The sequence below is a fragment of the Maylandia zebra genome, linkage group LG11 (genome assembly GCF_041146795.1).
Source record: "Maylandia zebra isolate NMK-2024a linkage group LG11, Mzebra_GT3a, whole genome shotgun sequence".
NCBI classification, from domain to species: Eukaryota; Metazoa; Chordata; class Actinopteri; order Cichliformes; family Cichlidae; genus Maylandia; species Maylandia zebra.
The window spans coordinates 23,729,824-23,745,602 of NC_135177.1; the positions used below are offsets into that span (position 1 = coordinate 23,729,824).

General features: G+C 43.6%; 2 protein-coding genes and 1 long non-coding RNA gene across 4 annotated transcripts in view; 1 reads left to right on the plus strand and 2 right to left on the minus strand.

Annotated features, from left to right (window-relative positions):
• LOC143421087 (uncharacterized) overlaps window positions 1–9,085 on the plus strand; it is a 13,776-nt gene extending 4,691 nt beyond the window's left edge. Inside the window, exons 4-5 of the long non-coding RNA XR_013100837.1 lie at window positions 8,021–8,207; window positions 8,960–9,085. This is a non-coding gene — a long non-coding RNA (uncharacterized LOC143421087). The remainder of the gene's footprint in view (window positions 1–8,020; window positions 8,208–8,959) is intronic.
• On the minus strand, window positions 948–2,994 carry nat14 (N-acetyltransferase 14 (GCN5-related, putative)). Of its 2 annotated transcripts, none has more exons than XM_004550736.3 (4): window positions 2,779–2,994; window positions 2,176–2,343; window positions 1,762–2,067; window positions 948–1,678 (listed from the first exon to the last, which is right to left on the minus strand). In XM_004550736.3, the coding sequence occupies exons 2-4, from the start codon at window positions 2,254–2,256 to the stop codon at window positions 1,235–1,237; spliced, it is 831 nt and encodes a 276-aa protein (XP_004550793.1). In that variant the 5' UTR covers window positions 2,257–2,343; window positions 2,779–2,994; the 3' UTR covers window positions 948–1,234. The 2 variants fall into 2 exon arrangements, with proteins under 2 accessions (XP_004550793.1, XP_004550794.1); XM_004550737.3 differs by having other exon boundaries at window positions 2,176–2,389.
• znf628 (zinc finger protein 628) lies at window positions 5,577–15,764 on the minus strand. The gene is made up of 9 exons (XM_004550738.3): window positions 15,632–15,764; window positions 14,615–15,179; window positions 12,053–12,125; window positions 11,027–11,965; window positions 10,244–10,414; window positions 8,951–9,284; window positions 8,648–8,802; window positions 8,012–8,254; window positions 5,577–7,912 (listed from the first exon to the last, which is right to left on the minus strand). Exons 2-9 carry the CDS (start codon window positions 14,998–15,000, stop codon window positions 5,915–5,917), a joined length of 4,299 nt encoding a protein of 1,432 aa, XP_004550795.1. The 5' UTR covers window positions 15,001–15,179; window positions 15,632–15,764; the 3' UTR covers window positions 5,577–5,914.
• Window positions 15,765–15,779: the final 15 nt, after the last annotated feature.

Consider the following 15,779-nt stretch of genomic DNA (forward strand, 5'->3'; position numbering starts at 1 on the left):
TGTGGTGTTTATGTGTGGCAGATTGATGCTATACTGACATCGTCTGAGGTTAGCAGTGGGGTAGACTCGCAATGCAAGCGTGAGGGCTGCTAACCATATTAAGGTTAGCCTCAAGCAGGGGGGTTGTGTGCATTTCCCCACTTAGTCATATAAACTGCCATTCACCTGCAAACCACACACATGCTCAAGTCATAATATCTATGTATAACTTTTACATAGCGTGCTACAATCTCCATACAAATGAAAGCATAACTGATTTTGATTAAATCTTTGTAATAACTCAGTATTTTGGGGATGCAGCTAATAGCTACTTTCTGCAGAATGAATCTACATGTAGTATTTTAGTGATAACGTAAATTTAAATGGAAAAAAACAAAAAATCCTTGCATTTATGATGCTGTGACCCACAATAGCTTCTAATTTTAAAAAAAGATAATACAGTTTCTAGTGTATAAATTAAAATGAATGAAAGTGGAAAATAATGATTTATTTCCTCTTCATTAAGGAAATATAATGTATAATTGAACAAGAACGCATTGTTAAAGCACTATATATTTTATCAATTAACACTAGCATTAAAGTATGCACTCTCTTTGCGATTGATAACTTTACCATCGCCTAAAATATAACATAGAAAACTAAAAGTGGAAGAAAACGTTATTGAGGTTGTGCTGTTTTTGCAGCCTCATCGACCCACAAGCTATTACGAAGGTGAGCAGCGGCAGTCAGGGAGTGCAGAGATAAAAGTAGATAAATTCTGCATATTCACGAAACCGCACATACTTCCTATACAGTAACTGTACAGCCTCCTACACATCTGTTTGGTTTCACACAAAGAAATGCGTGCAGTCTCACACACTCACACACACACGCGCGCACACACACGCACCTTTTACAGTGTTGATTTTGCTTAAGAAAAGGAACTGCACAAACACAGCTAACAGATATGAAATGTAGTTATTACTTTATTACAAATGCTCAGAGAACAGCACAGCTGAGGCATGATCATGCAATCTTTGAATGATTAAATAAAGAATCCGTTTTTCATCTAAATGAAAATGACGAGATGATAAAAAATAAACTCAAAACAATGAATCCTCGGGATAGCAGCACACTCAATAAATAATCGAATAAATAACACAAAGATTACAAAAATGAAATACTTGAACATGTTGCCGCAGAAATCAGACGCACTTCTTTACCTTTTAAACTGCACGTGTCCATTAAAACTCAATCACAAGTCTTTGTAATACACTTTAGTGAGGGGGTAGCCCAGGAAGCCTCTCTCAGGACTCTCTTGTTTCAGTTCCATATCATCTTCATCACTAGTTTCCACTCCAAGCTGGCGATAACCCAGTTTCCTGAAGAAGGCTTCCCCCAACTTTGAGGGGTAGGGGACGTGTGCATACACTCTGTGTGCCCCTGTCTCCCTCTCTCTCTGCTCCAGGCTTTGGACAAGCAGCCGACCGAGGCCCTCCCTGCGGTACCAGGAGCCTGTCACCAGCCTGCAAATCCTGCTGATGCCCGCTCGTGTCTCGCCCTCCCGGAAGATGCAGCCCAGGATATCTCCCTCACACTCTGCCAGCCAGACCTGCCCTGCTGCCTGCTCCCTCTCTGGAGTGATCTTTTCTGTTGTCGTCTCTTTGTCCTTGTCTTTGGATCCAGCTCGGCGCTTTGGCTGAACAGAAGTAATATTTAGCAACTAGTCTTAAATAAAAACTGCTCCAAAAAAAGTGAATTTAAGCAAGTCAACAGACTAACCTTTTTTGTAAATGGTGTCTTGCCACTGATCCGGCAGTAGGGATTCTGCAGGGTGTCATCCTGTGCCTCTCTGTAGCTGCTACCCACATAGTCCCAGTAGGGCCGGCTGCTGCCCAGGACCCCGGTTGACCGCGGCATGGTGATTTTGAGAAAGACAATTAACAGGAAGACAGGTATAGCAAGGGCCAGGATGAAAGAGTGGACAAGGCAGCGCAGAATTGAGGAAAACACAGCCAGGATGAAAAGGCAGAGTGGGCGAGTGAGGATGTGGAGGATGAGACGATTTTCCGTGCCCTCGCAGCCCTCCTGCAAAGAAATTCATGCACTTTTTAAAAAAATAAAGGGCACTAACCTCAAAAGGATTTGACTTAATACCCAACATGATGAAGCCCAAAGCATTGTCTAAATACAAACCTTGATAAGGGCTTTCACAATTTCGATGTCCTCCTCCTTCATCCTCTTTATCACCACCTGGTCAAGCTCCAGCCTCACCATATTTAGGCTTTTTGCTCAAACAGCTGGCCTGCTCCAACGCTGTCTTACGTTGCAAACTTCAGCATCCACACCGTCTGCACAGGGAGCCTTGAAGAGGAGTGGATGGATAGGAGGATGTAATTCTGGTGAAACGCTTGTGGATGATTTTGTTGGAGAGTAAGATACTGGTTAGTGTTTTTTTAAACACATAGTATGACAAACGTGACGTAGTTAAAATAGGTCAATACATTTCAAAACTATGAAATGGACTAGACTTCGCTTCCACTGAGCCAGTAGTTGCATTGTAACAGCACACCCACGCTGGCTCCAAGCAACAAAGGCAGATGGAGATTATGGGGGATTTGCAGCCTGCAGCACCGTTTTTCAGTACTGTATAATTCACATACATCAAGCTTTCGTCTTTACATTTAACAGAGATCATCAAAGGTACACTCGAAAGCGAAAAGACCTGGTTCAAATCCTTATATGGTTATTACGAAGTGCTGCGGTCTCCTGACACATTTAACCCCCAGATTCGCTTACCTTCTGCACAGAGTACCTCAGATCAAGCTGAAAGGTGGGAAACGCGCTCTGTGCGTTTCTGTTGGTTTTTAGCCCGTGTACGTTTGGTACGTTTCACTGAATGACCATCATATGTTTTCTTGCAGAAAGAAGGGAATTATGAATACAAGCTTACTCTATTTTATGCCCGTTATACGCTTTCAATGTGGCTGCCTACGCCATTTGCGTACGTAAAACTTACACTGCGCAACTGTTACGTGAATAGCGAACGCAACGTGACAGCGCTGCGTACGTCTGGTGGTCGCTGTGACGTCAACCAAGTTCCAGTCTAGATGGAGTTACAGTGGCAAAGTCGCTGCTGTATGCCACTTTATTAGGTACACCTGTTTAACTGCTTCTTAATGCAAGTATTAAACCAGTCAAGCCCATGGCACCAACTCAATGCATTTAGGTCTGTAGGCATGGCCAAAACTACAGCCAGGCTGGTTTAAGCATTTCGGAAAACTGCTGATCTACTGAGATTTTCTCTCGCACGCACTTAGGGTTTACAGAGAATGGTTTGAAAAAGAGAAAATATCCCGTGCGCGGCACTTGAATGAAAATGCCCTGTTGATGCCAGATATCAGAGAAGAATAATCAGACCTCATGAAGCTGACAGGAAGGCAAAAGTCAAATAAACCACTTGTCATGATTGAGGCATGCAGCATGTCTGAATGAACAAGTCAAACCTCGAAGCAGATAGTATACAGCAGCAGAATTCCACACCAGGTGCCACTCCTGTTAGTTAAGAACAGGAAACCGAGGCTACAGTTCACACAGACTCACCAAAACCGGACAATAGATGATTGGAAAAAAGTTGTGTGGTCCGGTGAGTCTTGATTTCTGCTGGAACATTCAGATGAGATGGTATGCAGAGGTTGGTGTAAATAATATGATCTTGTGGAACCCTCCTGCCTTGTATGTACAGTTCAGTCTGGAGGTGGTGGTGTAATGGTGTGGGGTATATTTCGTTTGTATACTTAGTTCTTTAGTAACAAATAAATGGTAAATGATCTGGTTCTTATTAACTCCAAGCAGTCAAAGCATTTTACAACTGCTTGCCTCATTTACCCATTTGCACCCATTCACACAGAGTGTTAGTATCTACCTGAGTATTATTGTTGACCATGTCCATCTACTAAAGACCGATCTTTGTTGTGCGGGAAAATACAACAAAGCTCAAATCGTATCAAACTGTTTTATTCATCAGTGTTATGGATGAGCCTCACGGATCCAGTCCAATCCCAGTAAAGTCACTTTGCCCTCTCAGCTGAATTCTCCTGATACAGTCCAACTATAAGTTACATTGATTCATACTATTTTGTGATAAAAAACTTAAAGACCAAAAGTTATTACAGTGCAACCTCAGTTTAATACACCAAGCGGTGCAAGTCCAAAGCTAGGAAGATTATGATGGACCTCTCCCATCCCAACAATGGACTCTTCTCACTGTTGAGGTCTGGGAAGCGCTTCTGCTCCCTTAAGGCCAAAACAGAGAGAATGAGGAGGAGCTTCTTCCCCCAGGCTATTCGGGCCCTGAACCAGGTGTAGGACTGGACTCTCCCACACACGTCACTATAAGACTGGACTCTCACACACATCACATCACCACACGCACAACCACACATTTCCTATAATCCTATAATTTATAATCTTTATAATCTTTATAATCTCTTCTGCTATTTGCACATTCTTTCCTGTAAATTCCTAAGTTAATTTGTAAATTTTGTAGTAAACTGTAAATTGTAAACATTGTAAAACTTTTCTTCTGTCATTTAATGGTCGGGCATTGTACAGCTACAAGGATTTCACCCCCATGTCATACTGTGTATGGTTGTGACAAATAAAATTTGAATTTGAATAATTATTCAGTTCAAAGTAGTTTAGTGTAGCAATCCTGGTGCGGATGAGCGGATGATTTATTGCAAGTCACGTTTTGGGAAGTAACTCTCATGTCTCACTAACACCATAAGCAGGTCATTCATTAACGTGTGCTAGTGTTAAAGCATGACACTACTTGAAAATATGGATATTGTGTGTTCACAATCAACTGCCCATTTCTGCAGCTGGAGCATATCATTTTTAAAAGCAAAAATTTGAAATAGCAAAGTGACTTGAGCCAAATGACCCTCATCAAAGTTGATTGCCCATCACATTTATGTGGACTGTTGCTGACCCTGACAGTGAGTTCAGTGCACTCAAATGGCCCCCAACAGTCACCAGATCTCAATCCAACAGAGCACCTTTGTGGTGGAACAGGAGGTTTACATCATGCATCCGACGAATCTGCAGATGCTATCTGTGATGCATTTTTGTGATGCAAAATCTCTGAGGAATGTTTCCAGCACCTTGTTGAATCTGTGCCACAAAGATTTAAGGCTGTGCTGAAGTCAAAAGAGGGTCTAACTCAGTACTTGCAAGGTATATCTAAGAAATAGTCGTGTGAGTGTATAATCAAAGGCTATTTGTGGTGCTGCGATGTGGGCTTTTACTATTACTTAAAAAAAAAAGGGTTGCTCTTATTAATTTTATGCCTTTAGTGGTGGCATGCAGTCCATGAACTGAAATGAATTTGACACCTGACCAGTCATCCTGCCTTGTGGCTTGTATGTACCTCAGAAATGGACGTGCTTAACTCTGGATGTATCCCTGAACTGAAACTAAACAGCAGGTGAAATACAACTAAACAATATTAACACACTCTTTGTTCAACATTTTGTTTGTTGGGATGTGGACACCCTACCTACAAGTAGTAAAAATAATTAAAAATCCAAATGACAAAAGGTATTAACAGATTTATTAATTATTAGTTACTATTAACATTGTGAAGAAAGTAGGCAATATACAACATTTATTCACAAAAAACATATTTACTTAATAAAACTGCCAACGACAGTATCATTTAAACTAATCTTTAGGAATATTCTGAGGTCCATGTACAGCCTATTTAAATGTATAACATTTGGCATGGCATTACAACACAGTACTCATCTAACTGCATGTCCTCACTCACTTGCATGAGAACTCAACTGACTATAAAGTGCTAACAAACAGCCCACAAAAAGTGAGGCATTTACTCATACATACGCTTTATTCGTCTCTAACATGCACACCGTTCTCAGTTAGAGAACTGCACCTCTTTAGGTTTAGAGCTAGGTCCATTCAGTGCGTCTTCCTCTGAGCTGACTGCAGAGTTCACTTCCTTTGTAGACTTTTCCTTGGCCTCTGCTGTTACACCTTCATATTTCACCTCGCTACTTTGTGGGATCTCCCCGTCCCCTTCTCTCTCCATTCCCCCTTCTCTTAAGCTGCTGGTGCTGACTTCAATTATTACAATTTCATCTCCACTTTCCAGCTGAAAGATACTTTCCATTCCTCCTCCACCCTCAGTAACTGTGCCACTTCCAGTACTGCAACCTCGGCCCTCCTCTCCTATCATTCCTCCTTCACCTTCTATCAGGGCTATCATCTGCATGCCTTCCTCAGTTTCCTGTTCCAGCTTGGTCTCACCCCCCAGCTCAAACACCACCTCCTGCCCATTAAGGGGTACTAAGCCTTGGGTAGATGTGCACGAAAGCTGCAGGCTGTTGTCCTGCCCTTGGCTGAAGGTAGCACTGGTTGAACCACTATCCTGTGTGTCAGTGTGGAAATGAAGGACATACGACTCCCCCTGGCTGCCATCCCCTCCCGATTGTCTCCCATCCTGCTTTTCTCCACTCCATTCTTGCAGGAGTGACATCATCCCTCCCTTATCTACCCCTTTTTCCTCTTCACCTGGCACATCTGTCTTGAACTGCAGCACGAGTGACTTTCCCTCTCCACCCATTCCTTCATCGATTGCCTCCCCAGATGAATTCCCTTCAAACTGCAGCACGTATGACTCCCCGGCCTCCCCGATATTCATCCCCTCCTTTGCCTGTTCTTCATTATCAAAACACAACACAAACTCTTTCCCTGACAAAGTTTCCCCAGTCCTCATTTGCTCCACAGTGGAATGAGGTTTCCTTTCTGCAGGGACAGGAGCAGAATCTGATGCTGCAGCTACTGTGGTGGCTGGTGTAACCATGGTAACAGTCGGCAAGGGTCCTGAGGTATCCGCTATGGGGGCTACAGTGGCAGGGGATGACAGAGTCGGGGTAATGGTGTCAGATGTTGTGGGTAGAGAAGATGAGTTTGTGGTAGTATTAGCAGCAGTAACAGTCTGGGTGCCACTGGTCACATTAGAGTTTGTTACTGCAGCAGCTCCGCCTGCAGTGTGACTGACTGGGGTTGGGGCCGATTTCAGAAGTGTAGCTTTTGGTTTGCGCCCCCGTCTGCCTCGTGCAGTCCGTGTGCTCTTCCCCAGTATCGGCTTCGTAAGTAGGGAGCTGGCTGAGAGGTTGTGCATTGGTGTGGCAACTGGAGTGTGTGCATTGTTACTGTTGTTAGTAATTATGATTTGTTGTTGCTGTGATACAGATGGAAACTGGGGTATCTGAGTCTGGTTTTGGTTAAGCACAGGCTGGAATGCTTGGATAGTCTGAAGCATGGGGAGGGACTGAGGCTCTGGAGCTGGTGGAGGGTTGTTTGCTGTGGGGAGGAGAATCAGGCTGGACTGGCTGCCGTTGTTGGAGGGGCACTGCAAGAGGAGGAAGTTTTGAGGCTGGGACGGTTGCGGTGGTGGCGGAGGAGGTGGTGGCTGGACTGGCGTAGGCGTTGACAGAGGAATGAGCTGCAGGCCGCTTGCTGTCTGTATCATGAAGTAGTTCTGGGAGGTGTTGGGGGGAATATTAAGTGCTGGTTGGGATACAATCAGACTGCCATTGTTTCCTGAGGCTTCCAGGGTGATGGGGTTCAGCAGGGTTGTGGTGGTGGTTACTCCTCCAACACTGGCTTTCACAGCCACGCCGTCTTTACCTCCACCACCTGGGCATGGCAGGGAAACGCCAGTGCCGTGGGTGCGGATATGCCTCTGCAAGTAGGAGTGCATGACAAACTCCTTCGAGCAGTAGGGGCATTTGTAGTCCTTGCGTGAGGAGTGTGTGCGAAGGTGGAGTTGAAGGTTGGAGGAATGAGTAAAACTCTTACTGCAGTGGGTGCACTGAAAAGGTCTCTCGCCTGAATGCGTGCGTTCATGCTGCTCTCAGAAAAATAGTAACCAAAAAAAAGAAACGAAGTTATGAAATCAGTTGATAAAACTGAACATTTTATAACATGACACTGCAGCTGCACTGACCTGTTTCAGATTTGACGTCTGGGAGAAGGACTTGGAGCAGATGGAGCACGTATGAGGCCGCAGACCAGAGTGCATCTGACTGTGTCTGCGCAGGCAGCTGGTGTTCTTGAAGGACTTGCCGCACTCTTTACAAACATATGGCCTCTCACCTGTGTGCTGCCGCAAGTGGTACTGGTAGTGGGAGCTCCACTTGAAGGTGAGTGGGCAGTGAGGGCACTGAAATGCCCGTACACCTGTATGCACCTAGGTAAGATATATGTTAAAAAAAAGGGGGGAGTTAATTTTTAGTGTCCTACCAAAAGAAGAATCTAGAACTGAGCTTGACAAAGAGTGGAAGTCATCACAGGGAACATCAAAATATGAACGCTTGTTACAACTGAAGCACTGAGTGACAGTGACTTTAGTCATGAGAGACCAATAACTTACACCATATTTTTTTTCCTTTTGCTGTTTGCATTTGCCTGATGTAGACTGCATTCATCTCCAGAGGTAATTACATGAGAGCTAAAATACCTAATCAAGTGGAATGTAGAGTTTCACACAGACCACAATCAAGAAACCTCACATCAAGAAAATTATTTTGGTAATTAAAACCTTATTTGATTTATTTGAGTGGAACAGAAGAGTGAGCCTTACCCGCTGATGGATAGAGAGCAGTGATGATCTCTTGAAGCTCTTTCCACACTCCGTGCAGCGGTAGGGCCTTTCCCCAGTGTGATCCCTCATGTGGTATTTCAACCCTGATGAACCTTTGAAGGCTTTTCCACACTCTGAACAGCGGTATGGCCTTTCTGTGTGAACATGTGAGACACGAGTTTAAAAATAACAACAACAAAAAGAACAGCAGAATAAGGAGTTCTTTAAAAAAATAGAAAAAAAAAGAGACTGAATATCAGCACAGTTTTATGCCTCATCTGCTTTCTTTCTAATTATCTTTACCTCCAGCAGGAGTGCTCTTGCTAGATCCCGTCTTTTTGTGGGCTTTGGTTGGTTTTGCTGGCTGCTCCTCTTGTTCCTCTCCAACGGCTATGATGTCGACATGAATCTCCCTCTGGTCCTCCTGCTGCTTGTCAGCCTGGCTCGGAGAAGAGGGAAGCGGGAGAGACAAGGAAAGCGATGGAGGGCACACGATTTCGGCCTCTGCCTCAGCCAGGAGACGCTGCTCGGGAGTGTGGGAGTGTTGGTGCGTGAGGAGCGAGGAGAGAAGAGGGAAAGAGCGGTCGCAGGCAGAGCAGCTGAACTGGGAACGGGACTGTGATGAAAGAGAGTGCATCTGGAGGGAAAAAAAAAAGAAAATGAAAACAGGAGGTAGTTCATTTGATAGTTGTTGTTTTTTTTATTAGAAAGCACTGATCTAAATAAATATTAGTACATTATAGAAAATGCAGAACCCAGAGAGCAATGCACACAGTTCACTCAGAAACTGCCTTGAACACAAGCTATGAAGACTTTCATAATGTTGTGATGCCACAACTCTTTAGTCCCACCTACACCAACGATCCAACTTTTTTCCTTTTTGGCACTGCCAGCTCTGACTCCAAAACATCTCAGCCACAAGAAAAGCAATAAATGACACTAAATTTCCTGTTGCTTACTGCAAGACCATGTAAGAGTCTTCGTGCACTCCAATGCGCTACTTTTATTTTTGGTGGCAATGTTCCCTCAGCAGGAAAAGAAAACATTCTTGGAGGAAATCGGAACTTATGGAAACTCGAAGACCAGTTTCAGACCAATAAACAAGGACTGGGAGTGGGGTGCATTTTTTTCCCTATATCACCTACAGTGCCACTTAAAATTAGTTGGATTATTTCTTAGCATTCCCAAACACAAACGAGTGAAAAATTAGCTAAAAATTAATGTACTATTGGAAATGGTAACACAACTGCAGGAAAACATTGTGTTTTATCTAACATAGTGACTTCAGCATGACTGCATCACTGTACTGAGTTGGATTGTGGTTTTAAATGTGTGCGATTTGGACTTTTTTTGTTACCGACAGTTCATAGAGAGCTGGAGGGCTCTTTTGGAAAGGCCTGTTAGATTTCATGTAGAGCTACAGACACAGCATGGGCATGATAAAACAATCCATAAAAGTCCCATTCTTGATATATGACACACTTATACTAACACTAACAAAAGGACCTTTAAGATGGATAAATGTTAGTCTTGCTGTAGGTTTTGTAATCTGTACAAAAGTGTTAGTAGTAGAACAGTTGCAACAGTCATTCTCACCAGTGATACATGTCTATTGAGGCCTCCGCTCGTCTTAAAGGTCTTATTGCAGTAGCCACATGACAGCCCTGCCCATGTGGTTCTGGCCTCTGGCTGAACGGTCTCAGAGCTCTGAGTCACCTCAGTGAAGCTCTGTAACAGGTCAAACTGGGCCTGGGTGGTGCCGACATTCTGAGGACAAACCAAAGGAAGTAGTAATACATATCAAAAATATATGTCCTCAAACTGAACTCATTGGCTTTATAGGGACTTTTATTTGCTCCAATTCAAAGTATATTTTAATTAAGAGTACTTATACTTCTGCCCCACATTACATAAAAAACAGAAGCTACACTATCTAACAGGGAAAACCTTTTGAATTCACGCCAGTTTATTTTGCATACCACTGGGTTCATGTTAACAATGCTTGTTTGGGTGTTGATCATTTGTGGCCTTCACACACCAACATCATGTTCAGACGACACATAAGCTGCAGCAGCAGTTACAGGATGAGCCAATCACAAAGTTTGTTGCAAAAACCTGTGTCAGCCTATGAGTTGACTGACAGCGGTTTCAAGTGCACAACCAACAATTCGTGGTTATCACAGTTTTTCTGCCTAACGCCCTATTTCAAATCGGTTCTACCACTATTATGAATGTGTTTCTACTATTTGTAGGATCTAAATTGGGCTTAATTGTACAACTACAAATTTTAAAGCATTTAAAGAAATGTGTGATGTTGGCAGTTTTTGAGATAAATATTTTTATGCAATGTGCATTTATCCGTTTGAACCCATCACTTACTGCATTGCTGCCATCTACTCCCTCTGACAATCCAAGGAGCACCTCTGTCGTGTGTCCACTTTCAGCCACTGTGGTAGTTTCCACCACCTCCTCAAAGTCAGCAAGCAGGTGTCCAGCTCCCACCAGCCCATCCCCAACTTCCATCCCAGAGCCGACCCCTGCCCCTCCACCAACCCCATCTTCCTCTGGAGCCATGTGAATGGCCTGGTGCTCCTCTAGGTCTGTCCGTGTGCCAAAAGTGTGGCTGCAGCTGCCACAGCTGTACAAGAGCACACTGGCTCCGGTGTCTGTACTCAGGTGAACCTCTGTCCCAATGGCTCTAGATGTGCACATGTTCTCCCCAGAAGAAGTGAGGGTGAGCTGGGGGAGAAGGCCTGGATTCTGGCCAGAGGAAGTGGTTGACAGGAACACTTCTTCCATCCCCACCCCAACTCCATCAGTTCCTTCCTGGCTCACAAATCCCACCATGTCTGTCAACATTGATGATGTCACTTCCTCTCCCCCCACCACCACCTCCACTACCTCATTTCTCTTCCTTGCATCCTCGCCCCTCTTTCCCTCTTTCCCACCTGCGTTTAGGTTGGAGTGCGAGTTCTTGTGCAGGGCCAGGTTTGACGAATGAGTAAAGCTTCGTCCACACTCACCGCAGATGTAGGGCCTCTCGCCTGTATGTATCCTCATGTGCTGCCTCAGGTTGGTGGACTGCGTGAAGGATTTGTTACACACTGTGCAGGTGTAAGGTTTGAGACCGAGATGGACATTCTTGTGTCTCCGCAGACTGCTCGAGTTCTTGAAGGCCTTCGGACAAGTGTCACACGGGTATGGGCATTCTCCTGTGTGTTGGCGCAGGTGATACTGGTAGTGAGAACTCCATTTAAAAGTAAGGGGGCAGTAGGGACACAAGAAGGTACGCACTCCAGTGTGGACACTCTGGTGGACCTGGGCAGAAACCGATATGGTGAAATATCTCATTTGTAAACATTGAAAAAAACAAACAAACAAAAAAAACCTTTTTTGGCGTCTCACCTGGAGAAGAGAAGAGCGTTTGAAGGCTTTGCCGCAGTCCTGACATTTATAAGGCTTCTCCCCTGAGTGTGACCTGCAAAATAAAGGTAACTATTCAGGAGGAAAACATGGTTAATCATATGACATCATTATTTGTGCAAAATACAATCAAACCCATATCTAAGTAATTTCTTTTGCTATGCATCGTATAGTATAACATCTTGTTTTATGTCAGAAATTAGCTCTTTATTTTACATTGAAATTTGCCTTTTTGACACTTTCCATCAACCTGACTGTGGCCCGATTTAAGATGTGAAAAAGGAAGGCTGGGAGGTGCTGGTTAGATTGTATGTCTTCCTGCTGATATTCAGTCCTCTTCTCATTCATTCCCTAATCACTCACTGCTTCTGATTAATCTCCTGGTCAGTTCTAGTAAACTGGGTTTATTAAATATTGTTTACATGACATGCTATTCCTGTATTCCTGATCGCAGGAATTAAAATATTAATGGATCTGTATTTTAGCTGTAGAAGCCAATTGACTGCAGAACGTCTTCTGTATTTGAAATGTACATCATCGAGTTAGATATGAGATGGCGAACATGAAAACACCATCAGGATTGAAACAAAGACGTAGCAGACAATTCTTGAATCCCCTGTTATAGAGTTAGTCCATTAGGGTTTTTGGACAGCGACATAATTTGGTATTTTTGCCTCTGTACACTTCCACAGTGGATTTTAACTCGTGATAAATTAAACAGATAAAATATTTGGAGTTGATCACAAGTGCTGAATTTGCACTTCGTAGCTTTTCACTGGATATCCTAATAGAATAGGTTCAAAGAGATGGCGATGGAAGTGAAGGAGGCCATCATTAGACCGAAACGAATAAAATAAATCTGATGGATTAAATAAACTTTGGGAGTGGCCAAATCAACAATTTTGTTCATTCTTCAAAAGAAGGAATGCATTGGCCAACTCAGTAACACCAAAAAGCCTGAAAGAAATCCAAAGCCAGCTAAAGTTCATGATGACAGAATTTCCATGGTTACAAAAACAACTTCACAACATCCAACCAAGGAGGTGTGTCATTGTCAAAGTCCACAATCATGGGATGCCTTTATGAACAGAGCGTTCACAACAGGGTGCAAACCCCTCATTACACTCAGGAGGTCACATTAGATTAAAAAAAAAAAAAAAAAAATCTAAATGAGCCTTCACCATTCTGGGGAAAAAAAAACCAACCCTAGATGACACTGAGAAGAAGAGAAAAAGCTGTGATCTGAGGTTTACCACATTATCTGTAAAACATGGTGGAGGAAATGTTATGGGATGAGCCGGTGTTCTGGAAATCCATCCTACCTGACAAACCATCCTATTCGTTGTTTGTGCGCATGCGCACAACATGAAATTAAGTGGCGAACCGTCCTACCTTTGTGAATGTGACCTACAAGCATACTTTAACAGCTAAAATTTAGTCGCAAAACGTCCTACCTTTGTTAATCTGAGCTAGAAGCATATTTTAACAGCTAAAATTCAGTGGCGAACCATCCTACCTTTGTGAATATGAGCTAAAAGCATACTTTAACAGGTAAAATGAAGTGCCAAACCATGCTATCTTTGTGAATGTTACCTACAAGCATACTTTGACGGGTAAAATGAAGTGGCAAACCGTCCTGGCTTTATAATTATGAGCTACAGGCATACTCTGATGGGCAAAGTTAAGTGGCAAACCATCATACCCACTTAAATTTGTGCTGGAATTACTCTGTGACAGCAGAAATATGCATAAACTACTTACGGTAGGACGTTTTCCCAAAGTAGGATGGTTTGTCAGAATACCGGGTCACTAGTGTTTATTGATAATATGACTGCTGATTGAAGAAAAAGGGTGATTTTTTTTTTTTTTTTGCTTAGCAGACTCCACCTTTGGCAAACATATTTAATGAGGACACATTGAGATGTGCAGGTGAGGGAGGTTAAATGACTAAATTTGTTAGTGCAGAACCGTATTAGCCTTAAAAGACAAAACTGTAACAGTATCAAACTTAATGATATAACGGCCAAATACGGATATCGGCTGATATTAGCCTTGTTGACTCATACCAACATATATGCATTTACATTTGCCTTTTGTGGTTTTTTGGGGTGACTAAATGTTCAAACATAGCATAAAGAGCAAGGAGATGCTGATCTTTTTATGAAACACAGTTTTGGGTTTGTTTTTTTTACTCCTCCTGGTACAAAGACTGGAATTATTAACAGAAGAAAACAAACTGGAAAACATCACTGGTATCTGCTAACAGCTAAAATGTTCAATTCAATTTTATTTATGTAGCACCAAATCACAACAACAGATGCTTTAAGGTGCTTCATATTGTAAGGTAAAGGCTCTACAAAAATATAGAGAAAACCCCAACAATCAGATAACTGCCTATGAGATAGCACTTGGTGACAGTGAGAAGGAAAAACAACCCTTTAACTGGAAGAAAGCTACAGCAAAACATTATTTTAGACATCAGAACTGGTCATGAACTTCCTAATATGTGAATCCTCAATATTAATATAATTTTAGTGTGGGTACCGTTGGTGATAGAGCAGAGCAGAGGAGCCCTTGAAGGCCTTGGGACAGAGGTTGCAGCGGTAGGGCCTTTCATTGTTGTGGCTCCGCAGGTGGTGGGTCAGCCTGGATGACCACCTGAAGCTCTTGCCACAGTCCAGACACTGGAAGGGATGATCCGTCTGCTCTGGCTGCGGGACTGACCCGGACACTGACGATGACACCATGTCCAGAACCACTTCCTCGCCACCTTCTACTCCCCCTTTTTCTCCCTCCACCAGCTCCCCTCTCTCCCGTTCATCCTCGCCATCTTCCCCCGAACCAAGAAGAGACGGGAAAGGTGAGAGGGACGTGGTGGACTGAGCTGGCAAAAGCTCTGCTTGGACGACTAGGGCCACTGAGTTGGCCATTACCAGATCAACCTGGTGGCAGATGATGGTTTTCCTTAGAGGCAGAGGGGTGGGTGGGATCAGTTTGTGTGCGGCATCATGGTTTTTCTTTCATCTTTTCTTCTGTGCCTTCATAAATTCCTTCCCTGCTGGCCACTGTAGCACCAGCTGTCATCCCAAGCAGTGAAATGAGGGCAAGTCTGAGATAAAAGGAGATGGAAATAAATACAGTATTACAACATTATAACAGTTGGTACCAAAGCTCCCTTTAAATTTCCCTCCCTCCCTCCCATCTCTGAAGCTGGTCCTCCCTCCCCGCTGTCTTTCCTCCGGCCGTCAGTCCGTGTGCGCTGTATCTCCACACTGGCGCACGGTTTCTGTCCTTCCCCGCAGTGCGGTGCTTGTTAGCACCACAAACCAGCGGCTACAGCAAAGTTACACACCGAGCTACTCTATAACTGTCCCAATGTCTTCCGACGAGCTCTTGCAATCCAGCAGTTAAAGCAGACACACACACAGATTCTTTGGCGAATTAACAAAAACAGTTAGTGGCCTGCTTTTAAAGCTAACCAAGCCTCCGGCTCAGTGCGGAACAGCTTCTTTTAACTGCTCGCCATGAATGTGCATGAATGCGGGCTGAGGCCGTACTCACCGCGGGTACTTAACTCATCTTAAAGCTATATTGTTGATCATATGAAAAGAAACTGGGTGCTGCAGTGCTAATCCACACAACCTTAACAATAAACACAGCACAAACTAACAGCAGTTCTCCACCCAATGCCGCCTTTCAAGAACAGCGG

Coding starts and splice junctions, on each gene's coding strand:
- nat14 (XM_004550736.3), bottom strand. CDS start 2,256: ATGGTGAGGCTGGAGCTTGACCAGGTGGTGATAAAGAGGATGAAGGAG. Junction 2,068..2,175: donor TTGTGAAAGCCCTTATCAAG/GTTTGTATTTAG, acceptor ATTTCTTTGCAG/GAGGGCTGCGAGGGCACGGA. Junction 1,679..1,761: donor AGACACCATTTACAAAAAAG/GTTAGTCTGTTG, acceptor ACTTCTGTTCAG/CCAAAGCGCCGAGCTGGATC.
- znf628 (XM_004550738.3), bottom strand. CDS start 15,000: ATGGCCAACTCAGTGGCCCTAGTCGTCCAAGCAGAGCTTTTGCCAGCT. Junction 11,966..12,052: donor AACGCTCTTCTCTTCTCCAG/GTGAGACGCCAA, acceptor GTTTCTGCCCAG/GTCCACCAGAGTGTCCACAC. Junction 9,285..10,243: donor TCAATAGACATGTATCACTG/GTGAGAATGACT, acceptor TTTTCCCTCCAG/ATGCACTCTCTTTCATCACA.